The following is a 22,516-nucleotide window of genomic DNA, read 5'->3' on the forward strand; positions in this document are numbered from 1 at the left end:
AGTGCCAGGAAATGTGTATCCATGATACCACTTTGAGTCTGACAAAATATAAATCCTATGCAAATTTATCTGTTATATAAGACATTTAAAGAACAAAAAGTGAAACTTGTTCACTTTAGAAGACTAACAATTCTATGATCTATGTTTTTAGTCACATACAAAATAATTGTAATGTTATATACAAAATTGAAATGAGCTACCTCTTTTTTGTTTATATATATTTTCCCTTGAAAAATATTTTGACTTACTTCTATTTTTATATTAAATATTTGAATTTAACACTCCAACAAGCCATTTTGTAATATAAACTATAATAAATTAAAGCAACACACAATGATCTCAACAGGGTAGAGGAGCTAAATTTTCTTAAAATGTAGAATTTTCTAATGAATTGCAAAACATGTTTCAGCTGTAATATGAACATCCCAATTAAGTTTTTCGTCCAGGTTAGTCCTAGATACTTCAAAGGTTTATCTTGTCTTAGCTCTTTAAAATAACAGACCCCACACAGCAATAATATTTGTGATATTTAGATTTGAACATAAAATCATAAGTACTGAAATCAAAATTGACATATGTAGACTTATTTACATTTATGTTCATTTTATTAAACGAACAACCAGTTCCTTACATTTTGATTGTACTCAATAAATAGAGTTAACAAAACTTGTTAGGTGAAAATGACGATGAAATATTAAAAAATTTCAGGTTTTTTTTCTCAAATCCAATAAAAGTTTTGGAAAACTTAAACGTGAATTAGTAATTACTTAAAATTACACACCTCCCATAGATCTATGACTAAAAATTATCGTAACAATGTTTGAGGTTTTACATCGTTCTTATGGAGCTAAAATCGAGATGGTCGCCAATGCTGGTGACTCTTAAGAAGTCTAGTACATACAAGTGAAAACTACACATAAAACTATCTCTTTATTTAACAAACATCTATTACTCACCTTGAAACCAATGAGCGGGGACTAACACGTTGCCTTGGAGGAGTCGGAGTCGGACTCGGAGTCGCAATAGCATCTTCCTCCGAATCCGAATCATCGCTTGATTCTTTACTAACATACAATATAAAACAAGAATAAATTATGGGATAAAAAGTTATAAATTTAGTTGATGTGATTTTTCAATATAGTGATTAAAATAAGAAACCAATATAACCTCTATCCCCAACAAAAGACTTTGAGTTTTGTCCCATAAGAGCAATGTTACACCGTTATTTTTGGGCATATAATTATGGAAGATGTCTCAATTTAAACACATGATTAATTCACATCCAAAAGCTTTTCAATTATCCTTGTAAACTTTATACTGTGTTTTAACATAAAAACTAAATAAAACTTTTTTTCTGAAATGCCAATAAAAGTATTGAAATAACTAAATTGTGTTTGGATGTGTATTAATCATATTTTAAAACAACACATCTCCCATAAATATATGACTCTAAATAATATCATAACTATGTTTAAAGTTATATATTGTTCTTATGGAGCTAAAATCGAGATGGTCGCCAATACTGGTGACTCTTAAGAAGTCTATTTAGATACAAGTGAAAAATAAACATACAAACTATCTTAAAATGCTTTAAAACAGGTACAAAGCAAAATTACGCGGTTTTTTCCTTTTAATATATTCATTGCATATTCGCATGTGTATGTGCATGCATATATATATATGTATATATGTATGTGTGTGTGTATGTATGTGTGTGTGTGGTGTGTAATGGTGTATTATTTTGTACTATATTTATATTCATTTTTTTTATTAATCCAGTCCGTTATTTCTTCAGGCGTGAACAACTCGAGACTGCGCACAGGCATCATAGCCCATGCAGGCTCATTTCCCGAGGACAATGTTTTTATACATGATGCTATTTTTATGATGTTTATTTTATGTTGTTTATTCTATGATGATTATTTCTTATTCTTTCTTCACATTTCAAAATTGTTCGGTATTGTAACAATCTAGAAATTAACTGTACAGATTGTATTATAATATTGTACATATTTTTGGGAAATAAAAATCAATTCATCATCATCATCATCATCATCTCTTTATTTAACAAACAACATTTATTACTCACACTGACATCGCCGAGGATAGATTATCCGGTGCCCAGGAAGGTCCTTGTCTTGCCGCTTCTTCTGGTGGAGTTATGATTGAATCGTCAACATCGATCGATTCTTCAGCACTAACATATAATATAAAACAAGAATGTTATAAAATAAGAAACCAATATAATCTCCATCCTCAACAAAATACTTTGAGTTTTGTCCAATAAAAGCAATGTTACACTTCAAACAATTTTACACAGTTATTTTTGGGCATATAATTATGGAAGATGTCTCAATTTAAACATATGATTAATTCACATCCAAAAGTTTTTCAATTATCCTTGTAAACTTTATACTGTGTTTTAACATTAAAACAAAATAAAAATAGTTTAACTTTTTTTCTGAAACGCCAATAAAAGAATTTAAATAACTAAAATGTGTTTGGATGTGTATTAATCATATTTAAAAAAACACATCTCCCATAAATCTATGACTCTAAATAATATCATAACTATGTTTAAAATTAAATTTTTATGGAGTTAAAATCAATATGGTCGCCAATACTGATGGCTCTTAAGAAGTATATTTATTTATTAATGTTTTTATTTATTTATCAACGGTTATACACCATTTTACAGATAAGTACATTTAGATACAAGTGAAAAATAAACATACAAACTATCTCTTTCTTAGCAAACATCAATTACTCACTTTAAATAAACCCAACGGAGATAATCAGGTGGCCTAGACTGTTGTGATTTTGACAAACCCCTGGATGTTGCTTCCTCTTCTGTCTCACTGGATTCTTCTGTATCTTCAGATTCTTGATCCCTAACAAACAAAATAAAACAAGAATATGTTATAGAATAAAAAGTTATAAACATTGGTTGTTGTGATTTTTAATATAGTGATTAAAATAAGAAACCAATATAATCTCCATCTTCAACAATTGACTTAGTTTTGTCCCATAATGATCAAAATAAGCAAGACAAATATCAATTTGTACTTGATTGGACTATATAGACAGCCACAGGCTAACTTAGATGGAGCTCTGGAAAGACTTTCTACAATCATAGAAGTGACAACAGCCCACAAGTACAGACTGATCATTATGGGTGACATAAATATTGATATTTTAAATCCTGACATTAACACAGTTAAATTAAATGAAACACTGGCTGCTTTTGATATTGGGAGACTCCCTCTACCTTTAACCAGATTTACGAGTACTACTTCAACACCAATTGACTGTGTATGTACAAATCGCTAGACAAAAGAATAAAAAGTTATAGAAAACATAGTACGTTGAGGCGATTCACACTGGCATATCTGACCTCATGACCCAAATATGCAACCTCAAAGTTTCATCACCAATCACAACCCAACCCGGTCAGATCATTCGACACTTCCATGAAGAGAATCTCCAACACCTCCTAGCAGACAATCGCTGGCTCAAAGTCCATAATGCCACAAATTTTGACCATGCCTTTAACAATTGTTACATCTCATTGTATGCTGGTATAGAGATAGCCTGCCAGAGGACAAAGAGAGCCCCAGATTCATCTGAATGTGAAAGGAAAGTTACTGAATGACCTTGTTCTTAAAGTAGCAGAACAACTAAATAACTACTTCATATGTGCTGCTGATGAATCACTAGTTAAAGGCAATGTAACTCAAGAACTGCCACAGGAAACCCAGTCACATTTAGATGCAATCAATACCTCTCAGAAATATCATTCACCAATCCATAAGAAATATCAGAAATAATTCAGTCGTTTAAACAAAAGTGGTCTCCAGGATCGGATGAGGTTCCCTCACAACTTGTAAAAATCTGCTCCAAAGAACTCATAGCTCCATTAACAAGCATTATTAATAAATCATTTAAAGGATTATTCTCAAGTGGTCTAAAATATTCTAAAATCTATACCAAATACCAAAAAGGCTCACTAACAGATCCAACAAATTATAGACCCATCTCTAGTCTCCACCTTATTTAAAGTAATGAAAAAGTAGTGCTTGCAAGATTAATAAAACACCTAGAGGATAACAGCCTGTTAACAGACAAGAAGCATGGATTTGTAAAAGACAAATCAACCATAATAGCAATTATCAGCCTCATGGAAAATTTAATTGATCAGCTTGAAAACAAAACACTAGTTACAGGAATAATACTTGACTTTACGTTTGATTTCCTAGGGCATGATCTCATCCTCCTGAAACTTGAGGCATTAGGCATAAATGGAGCAGCAAACTCTTGGTTTCAATCGTACTTAAGTGGATGCAGTCAAGTGGTAGAAATAAAGTCTACATTCAACAACCTTGTAAAGTATGTGAAATACAATCCCAAGGCAATAACAAGAAGGGAGCCTCAGGGTTCGGTTCTGGGGCCAGTTCTTTTCATTTTATTTACCAATGATATGCCACAATACTCTCTGGTGGTCTTGTTTAATGTATACTACTCTTATAGTAAGCGATGAAACAGCTGTTAGGTGAAAAGAAAACTCTTCCCAAGGCTTGAATAAGGCCTATCAGTACTGCAAGGAAAATGACTTGGTTGCAAATACTACAAAAACAAAGCAGATATGTTTTGGAAGGAGAAAAGACACACTAGTCCTGGACAATGTAGTGCAAGAAGGCAAGGTTAAACTGCTAAGAATGACAATCGATGCAAACCTCACTTGGACACCTCACATCAATAACTTGTGCAAAATAGTTTCCTCTAGTCTATGTGTTGTGAAAAGACTTAAACAAGTAGCTGATATTAAAACTGCCAAAACAGAATATTTTGGACTATGTAAATCACATATTAGATATGACCTTATTATTTGGGGTGGACCTTCACTCAGCAACATGGAGCGAGTATTCATTCCACAGAAACAAGCTATAAGGGTACTTGGAGATTAGCAACCTCTAGAGACTTGCCCTGCATCTTTTAAGGAACTGGGAACCATGACAGTGGTCAACCTCTACATTCAAGAGGTAATCACTTATGCTGACAATAAAAGTCCACCACGCAACAACATCCACAGCTATCACACCAGACGTGCTTCATCCTTTGCTACACCTCAACAATTGCCTCACTCTGTACGAAAGACAACCACTCTACATTGGCTGCAGACTACATAATCATCTCCAAGAACAGCTGAAAAGAATGAGAGGACAAGAACTGAAGAGAGAGCTCAGCAAATCGTTGACAGAATGACCGTGCTACAGCCTAGCTGAGTTCTACAATGAAAATTTATTTAATTGTATATTAAGATAACCTATTTTATTGTACCATGTAACTTTCTGATGTTAACAACATTGTAATTTTATATTTTGTAAACTGTTTGACTGTGGGGTTGAAGACGAATGATGCAAAAACTAAATATATGCACTTTAGAAGGAATCAAAATCAAAGAGGAGGACCCCTACAAATTGATGGGCATGTTTTCGAACAAGTGGAGAACTTTAAGTACCTTGGGGTCACAATATCAAATAAAAACACAGATGAACCAGAGATACAAAATAGGATCAACTCAGCAAATAGATGTGCATATGCATGCAATAGGATACTTTCAACCAAATCTCTCTCTCACAAAACTAAAACTAGAATATACAAAACAATTATATGTCCAGTGTTTTTGTACGGATCCGAAACGTGGAGGCTAAATAAGAAGGATGAGAAAAAGCTTCTAGTTTTCGAGAATAGAATTTTACGTAAAATTTATGGGCCATCATATGAACAAGGGGTATGGAGAAGAAAACATAATAGAGAAATCAGGGAGCTCTACAATAGTACGGATGTAATAGGAGAAATAAAGTGCAGAAGACTCCGTTGGGCAGGCCATGTTTTGAGAAGAGAAGAGAAATGCAAACTGAGGAGGGTAATGTACGGTAACCCAGAAGGAAGACGACCCCGTGGGAGACCGAAAGTGAGATGGTGGAACCAGGTGAAGGCTGATATGGAGAAGGTGGGCGCTTCAGAGGAAGATGCGGAGGACCGTTCAAGATGGAGGAGCTTTGTTGGTGCGGCTAAATATCACCTCCGATATAAATGGCCCTGGGAGTAAGTAAACTGTTTGACGCCTTTGTATTTCTCTATGAAATGACAAAATAATACAGAAATTGATTAATTGATTGATAAGAGCAAAGTTACTCTTCAAACATTTTACACAGTTACTTTTGGTCACAAGATTATGAAAGATGCCTCAATTTAAACACATGATTAATACACATCCAAACCCCTTTCAGTTGCCCTACTGTGTTTTAACATTAAAACAAAATAAAAATAGTTTAACGTTTTTTTCTGAAATGCCAATAAAAATATTGAAATAACTAAAATGTGTTTGGATGTGTATTAATCATATTTTAAAACAACACATCTCCCATAAATCTATGACTCTAAATAATATCATAACTATGTTTAAAGTTATATATTGTTCTTATGGAGCTAAAATCGAGATGGTCGCCAATACTGGTGACTCTTAAGAAGTCTATTTAGATACAAGTGAAAAATAAACATACAAACTATCTCTATATTTAACAAACATTTATTACTCACTTTGGCATCGCCGAGGATAGATTATCCGGTGCCCAGGGTAGATTATCCGATGCCCAGGATGGTCCTGGTCTTGCCATCTCTTCCTCTGGACTTTGAATGGAATGATCTTGGTCGATTGATTCTCCAGCACTAACATACAATATAAAACATGAATGTTATTACTCTTATTGCTTAGTAAACAACATTATATTTACTACTTTATTGATGGTAAGAGCAAATCAGGTGCATTCATATTATTGTCATGAGACGCTGTATTATATTGTTGTTGAACGCTGGATGAACCCTCAAATGGCAAGATTCCAGATTCCCCAGTCAGTACTTACTTTAAGTTACATCTGATAAGCCAAGTTGTTCATTAACAATAATATAGTTTATAGTAAGATTACCATAACAATTACATAAGCTACATGCACACATTGAAATAGATAAAATATATTTGTTTAATTAGCTTAAGCAAGTTTTCATGATTTTTAGCTGATAAAGTTTCTTTAAGAGATTTATAAATTAGATTTACATGTAGAAACATATTACAAATCAAACAATTAATATGTCCCCCCTAACCAGTTTTATTTAAATTTCAAGCAAAAATAAAAAAAAATTTTAATAACTATTAAAATTGAATGTCTAACAATGAAAGATATGTTATTAAAAACACTTAATAGGCACTACAGAATCTAAAAATAATAAAATGTAACCCAAATAGTTAGAGCACTATATAAAAAATAATAAAAAAAAAATTATCTTCTTAATCTAAAAAAAAGCATTTTTATATATTTTTGTTTTAGATTTACAGGAATGAAGATGGCCTTGAATTGAGGTGGATAAATTGTATTGTGCACCTCAGAAATGCATAAAAATACTGTTTAGGGACTTCACACTTTCAAAATTTACCCTGAATCTCCCTTCCTTCTGGGAGCTATTCCATATCTCCAGACTCCCTAAAGGTTAAAATTTCACTAATTCTAGTTCTCGAAATTGAGCACTGAAAGTACATATATATATTTTTTTTAAGTAACCCCTCTCCTTGTTAACACGTAAAACCTCATGGTATTGTAATGTAGGAATCAAAATAAGACTTGTCCTCTATGTATATGGCTGCACAGGTTAAAAAATGCCTCTTTTTAAAATTATTGTAGGTTTTCAAATTTACCATAAGGATGACTTATTACAGTGGGCAAACTAATGAACAAAACTCACAAAGTTTGAAAATTGAATACTGTTGTGAATATTGAGTTTAACTCCATTTCACTTTCCGCTTATTGCAATAAAATCTGACACTCACATACAGCTCTAAAATCTGGAGTCCACATAAGTCTGAAGATATACAAAAATAGTCAGTGACGAAGAAGCTCAAAAATGAACTCTGCATCGTTTTGACATCAGAGACATCTAGTCTACAAAATCAAGTGTTATATAGCTTTCATGAGTCAAGTCAGCGGCTGCATCAGATTTTAGACACTGTACTAGTGGAAAGTGAAATTGAGCAGACCTCAACATTGGCTTTGAATCAACCCTTCCCAGCATAGATACGTTAATTATTGTTAATGTCATTGCGAAATTGGATTCTGTGCATTCATTACAATCCTATACCACTCATAAGACAGTTCAATTTGCTCTACTTTATCAATTTGAGTAAGTAGAGGTATTAACCCAGCAGAGATCACTTCTGGCTGGTTTATACCTTCCAGTTGAACGTACCATTGGGCACAGCAAAAACCGATGTGTCAAAAGTAGAGGAATTATTGAAATTAAAAATATGGACTATATGGTAATTGTGAGAAATATTGGCTAACAATTATATTGATATTGTTGGTGATAAGACTTATCTAGTAAATTTAATGAAATCCCATTATTTATTTGAAGTGAATCAGACAACATCGAACCTATGATTGCACAACAGACAACCAACGGTTTTCTCAGAACAGTTGTCCATCTGCCTATGTGTTAATCCATAACTAATAGTTAAAGTATTGAACGCCTTGTACAATGAGCTTTGACTCAGCACAATGAATCAATAAGGTACGGCAGTATCATGAGCTTTTGGAACTATTGCAAGAGTGGGAGAATTGATAAGGAAAAACTTATATAAAAATGAAAATAACTACTTTTTATCAAAACAATAGGGGAGGGCCGTACAAAACGGAGATGGCGGCTTAAATGGGAACAGTCGGTAACTACGTGAGGAGTGCTGCTACTAGCGGCAGAAACCAGTACCAATGTTCTTAGCCTAGAAGGCGGTAGTTTGAGTTGAGATGTAGCCGTAGGCCGTTACTTGTGTAACTAGTAATTTGTGAAATTTTGTAGATGCTTTTTTCAATTTCGATTTATTGGTTACGTTAATTTAAATCTACACTACAATTAGACGGATATTTGGCAAGTGCACAGCTTTATTTAGTACTATTAACAGTATACTTTGTCATTTTATTTGTAATGATGTCAAATACTGTCCCTTGGATGCCAATTTTACTAGCGATCAGCAATGTCAGGTAAAAATGGGGACATTCAGAGTAGTACAGAATGGGGACGTTTGAGCTCAATTGGATGTTTTGAAATTATTTGTTATTTTTAATTATCCATAAGGCCCTGTGGATTTTGTTAGGTTAATTTCTTTAATAGCATTCTGTATTGTGTTTAGAAGATAGTTTGAGTACGTATTTTTGAGGTATTTAAAATTTGTCATATATTTGTTAAGAACCTAAAATATATTATAACTTCTTATAAGGTAATAAAACTAATTATTTATTTGTTTTGGTTGTATTTATTATTATTAAATATGTTTGCAGATGTCAACATGTGTCAGTACGTGAGGAAGATCAAAAACCAGAGCTGGTCCGAGGAAAGTATGGCTGAAGCAATTCAAGCTGTATTAGATGGAGAAATGGTATACAGAAGAACCTCCAAGGCCTTTAATGTACCTCAAACCACACTTGAGAGGAAAGTGAAGGAGGCACGAGAACTCAGACGCCCATCGGAGAAAGCAGCTAAAAAAATAACTTGGAAGATACAACAACACTGTGTTTTCAGAGGCTCAGGAAGAAGAACTCCTACAACATGTACTAATTCTTAAGGAGAGGCTGTGGTCTTACTCTGACTTATTTATGAAAATTTGCATTTCAATTGGCTGAAGAAAAACAAATAGATCATTCTTTTAACAAAGAAAAACAGACTGCTGGAAAGGACGGGCTATATGGTTTTCTTAAAAGGCATCCTTTACTTTCATTGCACGATCCAGAGAAAACATCGATGGCACGAGCAAAGCGATTTAACCGTGCTGCCGTAAGTAAATTTTTTGATTTACTATAGTCTCTTAAATTGAGAAGCACAAATTCTCTCCAAATGATATTTACAATGTTAATGGAACTGGCATTATGACAGTAGCCAATAAGCCGTTGAAAGTACTTGCTCTTTGTAGTAAGAAACGAATCGGTACTCTTTCTTCAGCGGAAAGATTGAGAACTTCAGCATTCTGCCGAGACTTATGCCTGAGATGTTTATTTTCCCCAGAAAGAAGGAAAACCCTCCGTTAATGAATGATGCCCCTCCAGAATATTTTGCTGTGAATCAAGAAAGTGATTGGAGTAATAAGAATTCTTTCTTGGTTTGTTTTAAGAAATGTATTGAATTGTCAAACCCATCACCTGAAAATCCTGTCCTATTAATACTTGACGGACACAACTCTTATACAAAGAACCTACAGCTCATTCAACTAGCACGAGAGAAAAGCGTTATTCTGCTTTGCTTCCCCCTCACATGACACATAAGCTACAGCCCCTTGATGTGGTGTTCATGGCACCTCTCAGTACTCGTACTTTCAACGAGCAAGAAGTTAGGAAGTGGTTGGTAAACCACCCAGGCCGTGTCATAACCATTTATTAAGTGGGAAAACTGTTTAATGCTGTGTTCACAAGAGCTGCTTCTGTACAAACTGCAGTGAGGGGATTCGAAAAAAACTGGAGTATGTCCTTTTAACGGAAATAAATTTCCTGACCACTTGTTTGCCCCATCTGAAACCAACGAAAAATCTCAAGCAATACCATCAACTACTAGTAACTCTCAAACAACAATGACAGAGGATGTTTCTGAATGACTAGTTACTACTGACTCTGCACCCTACCAACCTACGACTGCCGAGGTGGTTAGGCCTACTCCATCAACTGCCGAGCCATCACCTTCAGAACTGGAACCTCAACCATCACCATCTGGCTCTAGATGTTCGTTTGACTCTTCTTTCAATATTTCACCGTAAAGTCTAATGCGTCCACCCCCAAGAACTTGAAAGAAAACAGAATAAATGACAAGAGAAAGGCCAAACAGCTATTCTAACATCATTGCCTTATAAAAGTGAACTAGAGGCTGAAATCAAAGAGAGGGAGGAAAAAAGTAATAAACAAAAAAAGGTCGTTTGATTCCCAGGAGAAACCTTTCACTGGCAAATCTAAAGGATTAAAAGAAAACCGTAAAGCGAACAACTAGGCCTACTTCACCCAATAGATCACATAAAATCCCAAAAGAAAATAGATGAAACACCGAAAAGAGGCAAAGTCGTCATCATCATTATCTGAGATTATGGTTTAGCCTGCATTTTCTGCAATGAAATTTATGTTCACTCACAAGAAAACAAAGACTGTATTCAATGCTTTAGCTGCCATGGTTGGGTTTGCTCAAATGTTGACGAAGAAGATGATATCTTTGTTTGTGATTTCTGTGGGCTGGTGAACATCAAAATGAGTGATTGTATGCTAATTATACCTTCCTGTTTCTCTTAATACCTTACGTATTAAAATGGATTTTGTTAAATTTCAGTTATAACATACTTTGACAAAAATATAGATTTTTACGTAGTTTTTTGGTGTACCCCCTTTTATCCGACAGGTTGTATAAAATGGGGACTTTGAGGATAATTTATAATAATTTATTTTTTAAATTTAAGTACAACAAATAATTATAAAAAAATTAAGATATGTAACTAAAAAGTACAAAAAGGGTATACAACATACACTGTTATGTTTATTTGCAAAGTTATAATAAAAAAAAATATTAAGTGTCCCTATTTTATACAACTCTCCCCTATAACAAGCGTACATAAATTAACATTTTTATTTTTTTCATTAGACCATAAGGAACCATTACTGTAATGAGAAAATTAAACTTTAAGTTGAAAGCTTCATCTCAGCAGAGTCCTGAAAAGCCTGTGTCCGATGAAAATGAATGTATCATCTCATCTATCAATATTAATACTGCTAAATCAAAAGTCCGTCAGGCAAGTCACAGCGGCTTGAAAGCCAAACAAGTTCACTGCCACAATACTTGTGAGAATAAGAATAAAGATACACTGTTGATCTGTGCTGACAGCCATGGGAGTGGCCTGTCTTGGCATATTAACAAGAACCAAAACACTTATTCAGCAGTGGGGTTCGTGAGACCTGGTGGTCGAACAAAAGACATACTGAACTCTAGTAATATTTCAAATGAATTAAAAAGTAAAGATGATGTATTAGTAATTCTCTGTGGCACAAATGACATCTCAAGAAATGAAGCTAATGAAGCTATAACTGGTATAACAGAGACAATTCAGAAGGTTAGGAACAACATAATACTGGTAGATTTGCCAAATAGATTTGATCTTCCTCAATGGTCATGTGTGAATGAGTTACAAAGAAAATCAAACTTATCAATTAAGGAACTGTGTAACTCTTATAAAAATGTGATGTTGGTTGAGGTAAGCAAAGCGGAAAGACATCTGCACAATCGTCTTGGACTACACCTTAATAATAGAGGAAAGAGATGGCTTGCGGAGCAAATCTGTACTGCTGTAAATCACATGAATGATGGAACTAATTCACCATCGCAGCCACAAGGCAATTTAGTGAGAACTGAGGGGGTGCCGGCTGCGGCAGAGACCATATCACCACTCACTCGCCCTTCTACACCTGCGGACGAGAGGGCTGCAGCATCACCATCAACCCCTCTTGTAAGTGCTGAGGGGGTGCCAGTCGCGTCTGGGATTGTATCACCAACATTTTTGCATATCGCCACACCGGCAACTGACTCTGCTACACCATCGGGAAACGGACTTCTGCCTTCGGTGCAACATCCTCTTTAGAATTTAAGTGTAGAAGTAAGCTAAATGTCTTGACTATAAACATACAGTCAATTAGAAACAAAATAGGGCAACTTGAAGTAATTTTGAATATTAACAATATTGATGTGCTGTGTATTAATGAGCACTGGTTACACGAGGATGAAATTACTCTATATGTCCCAGAAGGTTTTATTGTGGCATCTAGTTTCAGTAGGAAACCACCTCTTACTCGGGGAGGCTCATCAATAATAGTAGATTGTAGCTTGAAATATGAAAGTATAAATGTATCTAAGTGTAGTATTAATTGTTTATGTGAAGCATCTGCTATTTTACTGTTAGACTTTAATTTTATTTTATTAAATGTATATAGAACTCCAGACTCAGATTTTAATAATTTTATAAACAATTTAGAACGCTTAATATTGGATTTAATGGATAGACCACACACACATTTTGCTTTATGTGGGGATGTAAATGTAGATATTTTAAAACCAAATAGGCCCTATGTACAGTATTTTTTTAATGTTCTTAGGTCTACTAACCTATATTATGTGAATGAGCAGCCAACCAGAAACTATTCCTGTCTTGATAATGTCTATACAAATGTCAAACAGGAGCTATATTGTTGTTCTCTCATTAACCAGGATATACAGGGTGATTCATGAAGTTCTCCCCCCCACTTCTACAGCACATTTTACTAGTAAAAAATATTGAAAAAATGTTATATAAACATAGGTCCGAAAAACGCTTCGTTAGCGAGTTACAGCTAGCGAAAGATTTCGCTTGAATTCCTGGGGTAAAGAGTAAAATAAAGCCATACTGAACTTTTGAAAAGGTTAATTAAGTAAGAAATTATCGTGGATTCTTATGTATTTTTACCTGATAAAGCTAATAAAATAGGTTTCAGAAACTTTACCTGTAGTATTTTTTGAGGGATTCAGGGTTAAATGCAAAACATTGGGGCACGAAACAATGTTTTTTTTTAAGTTTGATGTACAATAACTTTGTTAAATTGGTAATAAATACATAAAAATCAACATACATTAATTGTAGAGAATTTAATTCTGAGAAAATTGATATAATCAAAAGTCTAAAATAAAACAGAAATAAGTACCAAAAAATTGATTTTATTCAGTAATAATACATTACTAGCTGTGTAAAGAAATACCGTACGGTATTTAGTTAAAATAAAACAAAAAACAAAACGTTTGTGCCTTAATGATGAGATAAATTGAGAAAAACAAGATTAACTGTTAAATAAATTTGTTTGTAAATAAAAATATCATGTTTTATTACGTTGTATTTTTTTTAATAAAAATTTACATCAAATGTTGGAAAATAAATGAAGCAAACATTTTCCCATTATTGTTTACTAATCATCGAAATGCAGTTTTTTGTTTTATTAATTTCTAAGTTTGTAACGCACGAACTAACAGCTGATCAACAATGGTATTCTGTACTGTTACGTTAGAACTGTGTATTAGTGGTGTTTGCGAGCTACAGCGAGGAGATCGGGTTTCTGTGAATCGTGTTATTAAAATGCAATTTTTTTGTGAGTTATAATTCGATTGTTTATTCAGCGAAAAAATGCCTTACTTATTTACATCAAAGGAATACGCTGATATTGGTTTTTATTTTGGGTTACTGTAATGGTATAATGCTAGAGCTGCTGTAGAAGAATATGAACTACGTTACCCTAATGGGAGGATTCCAGATACCAAAACAATTTCAGGAACTTTTCGTACTCTTCGGGAAACAGGATCACTACCAAGTACTAGAACCAATTGTGAACGAGCTGTCCTACTTGATTGATGATATTGTTATTAATGCTGTTCATCGTAGTCCAGGTGTATGTAAGTACACGACGTATTTTCTAGTGCGTATAGGAGTGTCGCAGTCAACGGTGTGGAGGTCACTTAATCGAAACAAATTTTTTATCCGTTTCATAAACAAAAGGTTCAACATCTACAGCTAGGGGGATGGTCCGCTTCGCTTGGAGTTTTGCAACTTTTTGAATATTAATATTCAACTCTACAAACGTATTTTGTTTACGGATGAGGCACAATTCACTCGGGATGGTGTCAATAACTTGCACAATGAACACTCATGGGCAGAAGAAAATCCACATGAGGTAGTGGAACAGAACTTTCAACACCGATTTTTTAGCGTCAATGTCTGGTGTGGCCTTTTTGCACAATCGGCTGATTGGACCTTTCATATTACCTGGACGCCTAAATTTTGAGTTCTATTTGCATTTCCTTCAAGAAGAGTTGCCGCAGCTGTTAGAGAATGTTCCTTTACATTCTCAGACAAAATTTGTTAACTTCCAGCATAACGGAGCACCTCCCCACTTTTCACGTGCCGTTTCTGCTTACTTAAATCATCAATTTCCTGGACACAGTGATTGGTCGTGGAGGGCCTCACCCTTGGCCACCAAGATCACCATGATCTATCTCCATTGGATTATTGCATCTGGGGATGGATGAAAGACATTGTATACAAGACAAAAGTGAATTCTCGTGATGAATTAATTGCCCGTATTATGGATTCGGCTGTGCAGATACAGGGAAGTCCTGAAAAATTAAGAAACGCAACAAAAGCAATACACAAACGTGCTGCAAAATGCATTGATAATGATGGCTCATTTTCGAACATCTATTATAAAAAGGTGCGTACGGTTGGCCAACCTGATTAATTTTGCTTAAAAACTAGTAATGTATTATACTGAATAAAATCGATTTTTTTGGTACTTATTTTCTGTTTTATTTTAGACTTTTATTATATCAATTTTCTCAAAATTAAATTCTCTACAATTAATGTATGTTGATTTTATGTATTATTACCAATTTAACAAAGTTATTGTACATCAAACTTAAAAAAACATTGTTTCGTGCCCCAATGTTTTTGCATTTAACCCTGAATCCCTCAAAAACTACTACAGGTAAAGTTCTGAAACCTATTTTATTAGCTTTATCAGGTAAAAATACATAAGAAATCCACGATATTTCTTACTTAATTAACCTTTCCAAAAGTTCAGTATGGCTTATTTTACTCTTTTACCCAGGAATTCAGACGAAATCTTTCGCTAGCTGTAACTCGCTAACGAAGCGTTTTCGGACCTATGTTTATATAACATTTTTGCATTATTTTTACTAGTACAATGTGCTGTAGAAGTGGGGGGAGAACTTCATGAATCACCCTGTAGTATCAGACCATGCTGGGGTCTTGGTTGAGTTTGACTTAAATAAAGTTAGGCCAAAACAATGTAATGACATACAATCAACACGCTTCTTACAAGGGAACGATTGTTTAGCCTTACTGAAAGTTTAAAAAATGACACAGACTGGACTCCTTTGTATCTTGTAAGTGATGTGAATTTAGCATTTGAATTCTTTGTAAATATTGTGTCTAATATTTTAAATAACAACTGTCCAATAGTCAGTGCAAAAGGCAAGGGCAATTCAAGACAACGTTATAAAAGATGGTTCACACCTCAACTACAAAATATGAGAGCTTACTTGTTAATTTTATATGATAAGTGGAAGAAAAGTTGTAATACCGTTGATAAGGATAGATATAAGAGATATAGGAAAATTTACAATAAGACTATTTCTGAAGAAAAAATTTCTGTAAATAATTATTTAATATCAAATGCTCCAAATAAATGTAAAATGGCATGGAATATTGTAAGAAATGAATCTGGAGTTAAGAAATCAAATATCTCAAAAAATATACCACTCTTGCCAGGAGAGTTAAACAGTTATTTTGTTAATGTATCATTAACTAACAACACCAATAGAGACTATTAACATTAATGCATGCAACATTAATAGAGACTATTGTGAAAAACCAATTGGAATATTATTTTGAGTACAATAATTTGATTTCTTCATCTCAGTATGGGTTTAGGAAAAATCTGTCAACTGTTAAAGCTGTAGATAATATTGTCTCTTATGTATTGAATAACTTTGAAAATAAGGAAGAAACAGCTGCTGTGTTATTGGATTTAAGTAAGGCATTTGACGTTTTACCTCATGATGAACTCATTCAAAAATTGAAATATTATGGTCTGGAGAACAATGCTTTGTCTTTGATTATGTCTTATTTGAGCAATAGACTTCAGCTTGTCAAAGTAGGTGACCAGAGATCAGGACTTAAGAGGGTAGCAAGCGGGGTTCCCCAGGGCTCAGTCTTGGGCCCCTTCTTGTTTACTGTCTTCATTAATGATCTCCCTAAATTTGTCCCTGGTAAGGTTGTTTTGTATGCTGATGATACTACTCTGTTATCATCAGACAGAGACTCAAAATTAAATGATGTCATTATGGGCTATATGAGGGAAAGGTCCTATCTCTGGTTCTCTGCTAATAAATTAACTGTTAATAATAACAAGACCGAGGAAATTGTCTTTAGTTTACGTAATGCTGAAAATAAGTCTGTAAAACTACTTGGTATCAATTTAGACTCAAAGCTTAACTGGGGAATCCATACAAACCATTTATGTATTAGATTAGCAAGAGTGATATTTCTACTAAAAAAAACTAAAATTGTATACAAGTCTTAATCTAGTCATTAGTGCATATTACGCTTTTTTTAATGTACACCTTCTGTATGGGGTTTTACTGTGGGGCAACTCTAGTGGAGCCAAGACTGTGTTTAAGTGGCAAAAGAAAGCCATACGCTGTATAGTAGGAATTAGCGACAATGAGTCCTGTAGGCCATTTTTTGAAGAACTGGGTATACTTACGCTTCCATGTATATATATATTACACAGTTTAGTTTTTGTTAAGGAAAATCTTGACTCTTTCAATCTTAGAAGCTTTAACCATGAATACAACACTAGAATTAAAAATACAATTGATGTACAATATGCTAGGTTAAGTAAAACTCAACAGAACTATGCAATAACCGGAGCTAGGCTATTCAATAAGTTACCATTAAGTGCTAGATCAATTTCTGTTGGTAGGTTTAAGAATGTTGTTGCAGAGTGGCTCAAGAGAAAAACGTTTTATTCTGTAGATGAGATTTTTAATGATAATTTTAGTGACTTACAATTTTAAACTTTTAACGTAGATATAGATTGTATTTATTTTAGGCTCTGTAGGCCTACTTAGTGATATTTTTAATATCATACTTGACTTTGTCAATACAATTTTGTAATTGTTGGACGACAATAAAATGATTCTGATTCTGATTCTGATTCTGACCATAAATTCTGTAAATGGTTTAACTCACAATGATTTTTTGAATAATTTTCCTCTCCCTGATAAAGAGAATTTGAATTTTAAGTGGAACACGATTGATGGTAGTTTGGTCAAATTTATTGTTAATAGGTTAAATAATACACGCAGTGAGGATATTTATGGGCTCTCAAACTTTGTAATAAAGCATATAATTAATGTTATAATAGTGCCTCTTACTTACTTGATAAATTTAACTATGTTTAAAGGTCAGTTTCCAGATTGTCTAAAATCAGCTAAAGTCACCCCAGTTTTTAAAAAAGGTAACAGAAATTTACCAGAGAATTACCGACCCATTGCAATTGTGCCTGTTTTCAGTAAAATAATTTAATCTTGTTTGTTGTCTCAGTTGCATAATTATTTTGTTAATAATTCATTGCTATATGACCATCAATATGGATTTAGGCCTAAACTCTCCACTGCAATGGCTGTGGAAACTATGATTGATGTAATTTTAAAAGGTTTTGAAGACAAGTTAGTTATAGGTTCTAGTATGATTGACTTGAGCAAAGCTTTTGACAATGTGTCCCATAGTATATTATGTAGAAAACTAGAATATTATGGCATTAAGAATGTGGAGTTAAGTCTGTTAGAAAGTTATCTAACCAATAGAAAGCAGGTTGTTAAAGTCAATGATTCTCAATCTGAGTATTTAAATGTCATAGCTGGTGTCCCTCAAGGATCTGTATTGGGGCCATTTCTTTTTTTAATCTATGTAAATGACTTTAGTGTAAATATACCTTGTCTATCTGTACTATACGCAGATGACACCACACTGGTTAGTGCAGATGGGAATATTGCCAATGTAATGTTGCAATTAAATACATCCCTAGAACGAGCTAAAGCTTGGTATTCTGCAAATAGCCTTTTAATAAATGAAAACAAAACTGAAAATATAATATTCACACTTAAAAACCATTTGACTGATGATAGTTTATTCAAACCTGTAAAACTACTTGGCTTCTATCTAGATAGTAAACTGTGCTGGAATGTACATATTGATAATCTCTGTAAAAAATTATCTAGGGTAATTTTCCTGCTAAGAAAATTGAAGTACTGTGTAAACTTAGAAACACTTATAATGACGTACAACGGCTTATTTCATAGTCACTTGTGTTACGGCATTCGACTGTGGGGTAATTCCAGTACAGCAAAAAACGTTTTTGTCTGGCAGAAAAAAGCAATTAGAATATTAGCTGGATTATCATACCAAGAGTCTTGCAGACAACATTTTTATAGGCTTAAAATTATGACCTTGGCATGTATTTATATTTTTTATAACCTAATATATGTAAAAGAAAATGAAGATAGATTTGAAACACAATGTACACTCCATGAGTATGATACCAGATCAAAAGATAATCTAAGAACTCCTTATATAAGGCTAGATAAATATTATAAAAGCCATAAATACCAGCAGTTAAAACTATTTAATAAGCTTCCTCTTTTTGTTAGAGCTTTACCTTTTAAACAATTTAAATCAAACATGTCAGAGTGGCTTAAGCTTAAGGAATTTTACAGTGTTGCGGAGTATATGAAATGTGATATGTTGTAAATAACAAATATATATATATATAAGAATACTCCATAATTTATTATATTTATTTTAAATTTTAGATTTTAACTCCATGTCTCTGTGTGTTTTTATGTTTTATTTACTTGAGTAGAATTAAGTATTTATTATAATAGATATGACTGGAAACTAGTATATATTTATACTATATCACTAGAATTACACTGAAAAATAATGTTATTTTGACGAAGCCTATTGTAATCTTTGGAATACTTAATGGCCAATAAAACTTCTGATTTCTTTAGATACTTTCGAAAAAGAGGAGAAGTCTTATTTTAATATTCAGAATATTCAGTTAGAAGACTCACACAGAATTTTCTTGCTCATCTGGAATGTTGTTTCTTTGAGAAGGCGCTTCCCTCTCCCTCGTAGCACTCTTATCGACATGTTCCTCAACACGACGGCGAAAAATCAATTTTCTTAGACAGTTCCCCATGATTTCTTGAAACTAAAATATCATTCAGCAACGTAACTGGTGAATACCCTTTGGTGATTTGTAACTGAAACAAATCATATTTCCATTTACATGGTAATTATGTTCCAACCTATTAGATATTATATGATAATATAATGTTTCAAAACTGTATAACTTGAATTAGTTCTTGTTGATTCTGATTGGTTATTTTAAATTAATTTTAAGACTAAGTTTTCTAGACTAATCTTTCTATAAGTTAAGTGAACTGATTGTGCAGACTTAGTCTCTAATTGAATTGGTCCTTAACTCTGAACGGTTATTTTCAATTAGTCTTATGACTAAATTTTCTACAGGTTAACTTTTTAATTAGTTAAGTGATTGTGCAGACTTAGTCCCTACTTGAATTGGTCTTTGATTCTTATCAGTTATTTTAAATTAGTCTTATGACCAAACGTTTTCTGCAGACTAATTCTTTATAAGTTACTTGATTGTGCAAACTTGGTCTACACTTGACTATTCTAATCAGATATTTTAGTTACATCACTCTCAAACTTTAGGGATTACCCTTAGGTTAACTTTGATGATTCATAATTGAAACAAATCATAATGTTTCCATTTAAACGGTAATTATATTCTAGCTTATTATATGTTATCATCTAATATAAATATAATGAATAAACATTAGTAATAATACGAACCTCTGGAGCCGGGCTTCTGGATTTTGAATCTTGAGCTTGGAATCTGGAATTTGAAGGACCGCTGCTTTGGCCTGGTTCATGTCTAAACAGGAATGGTTTTTTTCCAGAAAATACCTATGAGCGGGAACAGCGTTAACTCAGAACCGGCAGGCTCCGTTTTGACATCATGAATCATGGCAGAAAACCAACTGGGCCTGCTTATAAAGCATTGGGAGGACGAACACAAGCGCAGTATTAGTATTATTACTGGCCTAGTTCGGTACCTATTGCTCAAAATATATACAAATTATATATCATTTTGATCTGCATTAACAAGGGAACAAATTGATACCAATTGCGTCTAATTAGGATTAAGGAAGAGATGAATAATGTAAAATTAACCATCGCTTCATAGCTTGTTTATTGTAACACCCTTTAAAAAATGTAATGAGATAGTTCACACTGAACACATTTAGCTATTCAAATTTCTGTTCGAGGAAACGTGCCTCATTTACTTTTACAATAAACTCTCCCACTTTTGAAAACATTAATTTGAGCAAAAACACGACTTTAAGTTCACTTTCTACAAAAGGTCTGTTATGCTGATGAGATCATTTCCGCCATTCGTATGGCGGTACTGGCCAAACCTTAATTCAGTCTCATCTTTTGGAAATTTTTCTAATAGAACATATTGTAAAATATTTCTTTGGTAGCTATTTACACATAGCTACGACAAGGTTATATGCGTAAGTGAAAACTATGTCTCTTTGCTAAGCTTGCCGCAAAAGTTACTATGTTTTTTTTCCTTTTGCCTGTAGTTTCAAATGAAGAACTCTCATCTAACCACTTAATATAATCCTCCAAAAAAACTATAGCTGGATCATTTTCACACTTAATTTTCTCTCTGAAAATATTGTTTTACTTGAGTTCCGTTATTGTACTTTTTGTATTTTATGTTCCACCATGTTAATATTATTTTTAGATATTCACAAGTTCCAGTTATTTCTCCTGCTTCGATCTGTAGAGCAGCTACAATTCTTCATAAAAAATTGAACACAACACAACATTTTGCCTCTCTATAGCGCTCAGGTAGAGCACTTTTTTTATACAAGGATGGAGTTTTGTTCCATTATGTAAGAAGGTTAATATACAATGCATTACTCTCTTAAAACACTATTTCTTTTTAATATAAGCACATTGCTTATCGCTTAAACCAGAATTGTGACAGCCTAATTTAATTTTAAATGTATCCAAGTAGAGCTTATTGGACAGTGTTAAAACATTGCTGTTCTGAAGGGACATGTAACCTGAAGGATTAGTAAAACCTAGTACGGATGCCCACACTAGCATTCTAAAACTATAATGGGGGATTCCATGAGAAGTAAAATTTGTTTGTCAAAATATTGTATTTTATTTCTAAGAGCGTTATTGTTATTTGCAGTGCTCTGGCAAGTTTTCAATATTTGTTACGCTGTTTACAAATACGGTTTATATTAAAATTTATCGGTTTCTGAGTGCTGTAACGGAAAATCTACAAACTGGAGGAATACTCTTAATACATCGTTCAATACTTCTTTTCTCCAAATCAATACTCGTTTGGAGAAACTGGCATTACTATTAATTACTTGAATGGGGTACCCAGAATAGTTAAAAATAACTCAAAAACTAAGTAAAGGCGGACAACCAAAACTAACAGTTTTACTATCAAAATGTAAATGGCTTCGGAGTAAACTAAATAACTTGAGTCTTTCCCTCTCCACAACTGATTTTGACATCATTGCTCTCACTGAGACAAATCTATCCCAAGCATTAGTGATGCCGAGCTGGGGTTTCTTCTTATAACGTATTTCGCAGTGACAGATCCTACGAAACTAGTGTCAAGGCCAGTGGCGGAGGTGTCCTGTTGGCAGTCAAGTGTTGTTATCCTTC

The 22,516-nt window shown here is 33.5% G+C and overlaps 1 protein-coding gene across 1 annotated transcript; it reads right to left on the minus strand.

Annotated features, from left to right (window-relative positions):
- Positions 1-405: 405 nt before the first annotated feature.
- Positions 406-19,899, minus strand: LOC124369641. The gene is made up of 6 exons (XM_046827692.1): positions 19,804-19,899; positions 6,604-6,732; positions 2,772-2,891; positions 2,090-2,197; positions 957-1,064; positions 406-409 (listed from the first exon to the last, which is right to left on the minus strand). Exons 2-6 carry the CDS (start codon positions 6,678-6,680, stop codon positions 406-408), a joined length of 417 nt encoding a protein of 138 aa, XP_046683648.1. The 5' UTR covers positions 6,681-6,732; positions 19,804-19,899.
- Positions 19,900-22,516: the final 2,617 nt, after the last annotated feature.

This window comes from Homalodisca vitripennis, chromosome X (assembly GCF_021130785.1).
Source record: "Homalodisca vitripennis isolate AUS2020 chromosome X, UT_GWSS_2.1, whole genome shotgun sequence".
Lineage (NCBI taxonomy): Eukaryota > Metazoa > Arthropoda > Insecta > Hemiptera > Cicadellidae > Homalodisca > Homalodisca vitripennis.

Coding starts and splice junctions, on each gene's coding strand:
- LOC124369641 (XM_046827692.1), bottom strand. CDS start 6,680: ATGGCAAGACCAGGACCATCCTGGGCATCGGATAATCTACCCTGGGCA. Junction 2,198..2,771: donor CTCCGTTGGGTTTATTTAAA/GTGAGTAATTGA, acceptor ATTATATGTTAG/TGCTGAAGAATCGATCGATG. Junction 1,065..2,089: donor CTATCCTCGGCGATGTCAGT/GTGAGTAATAAA, acceptor ATTGTATGTTAG/TAAAGAATCAAGCGATGATT.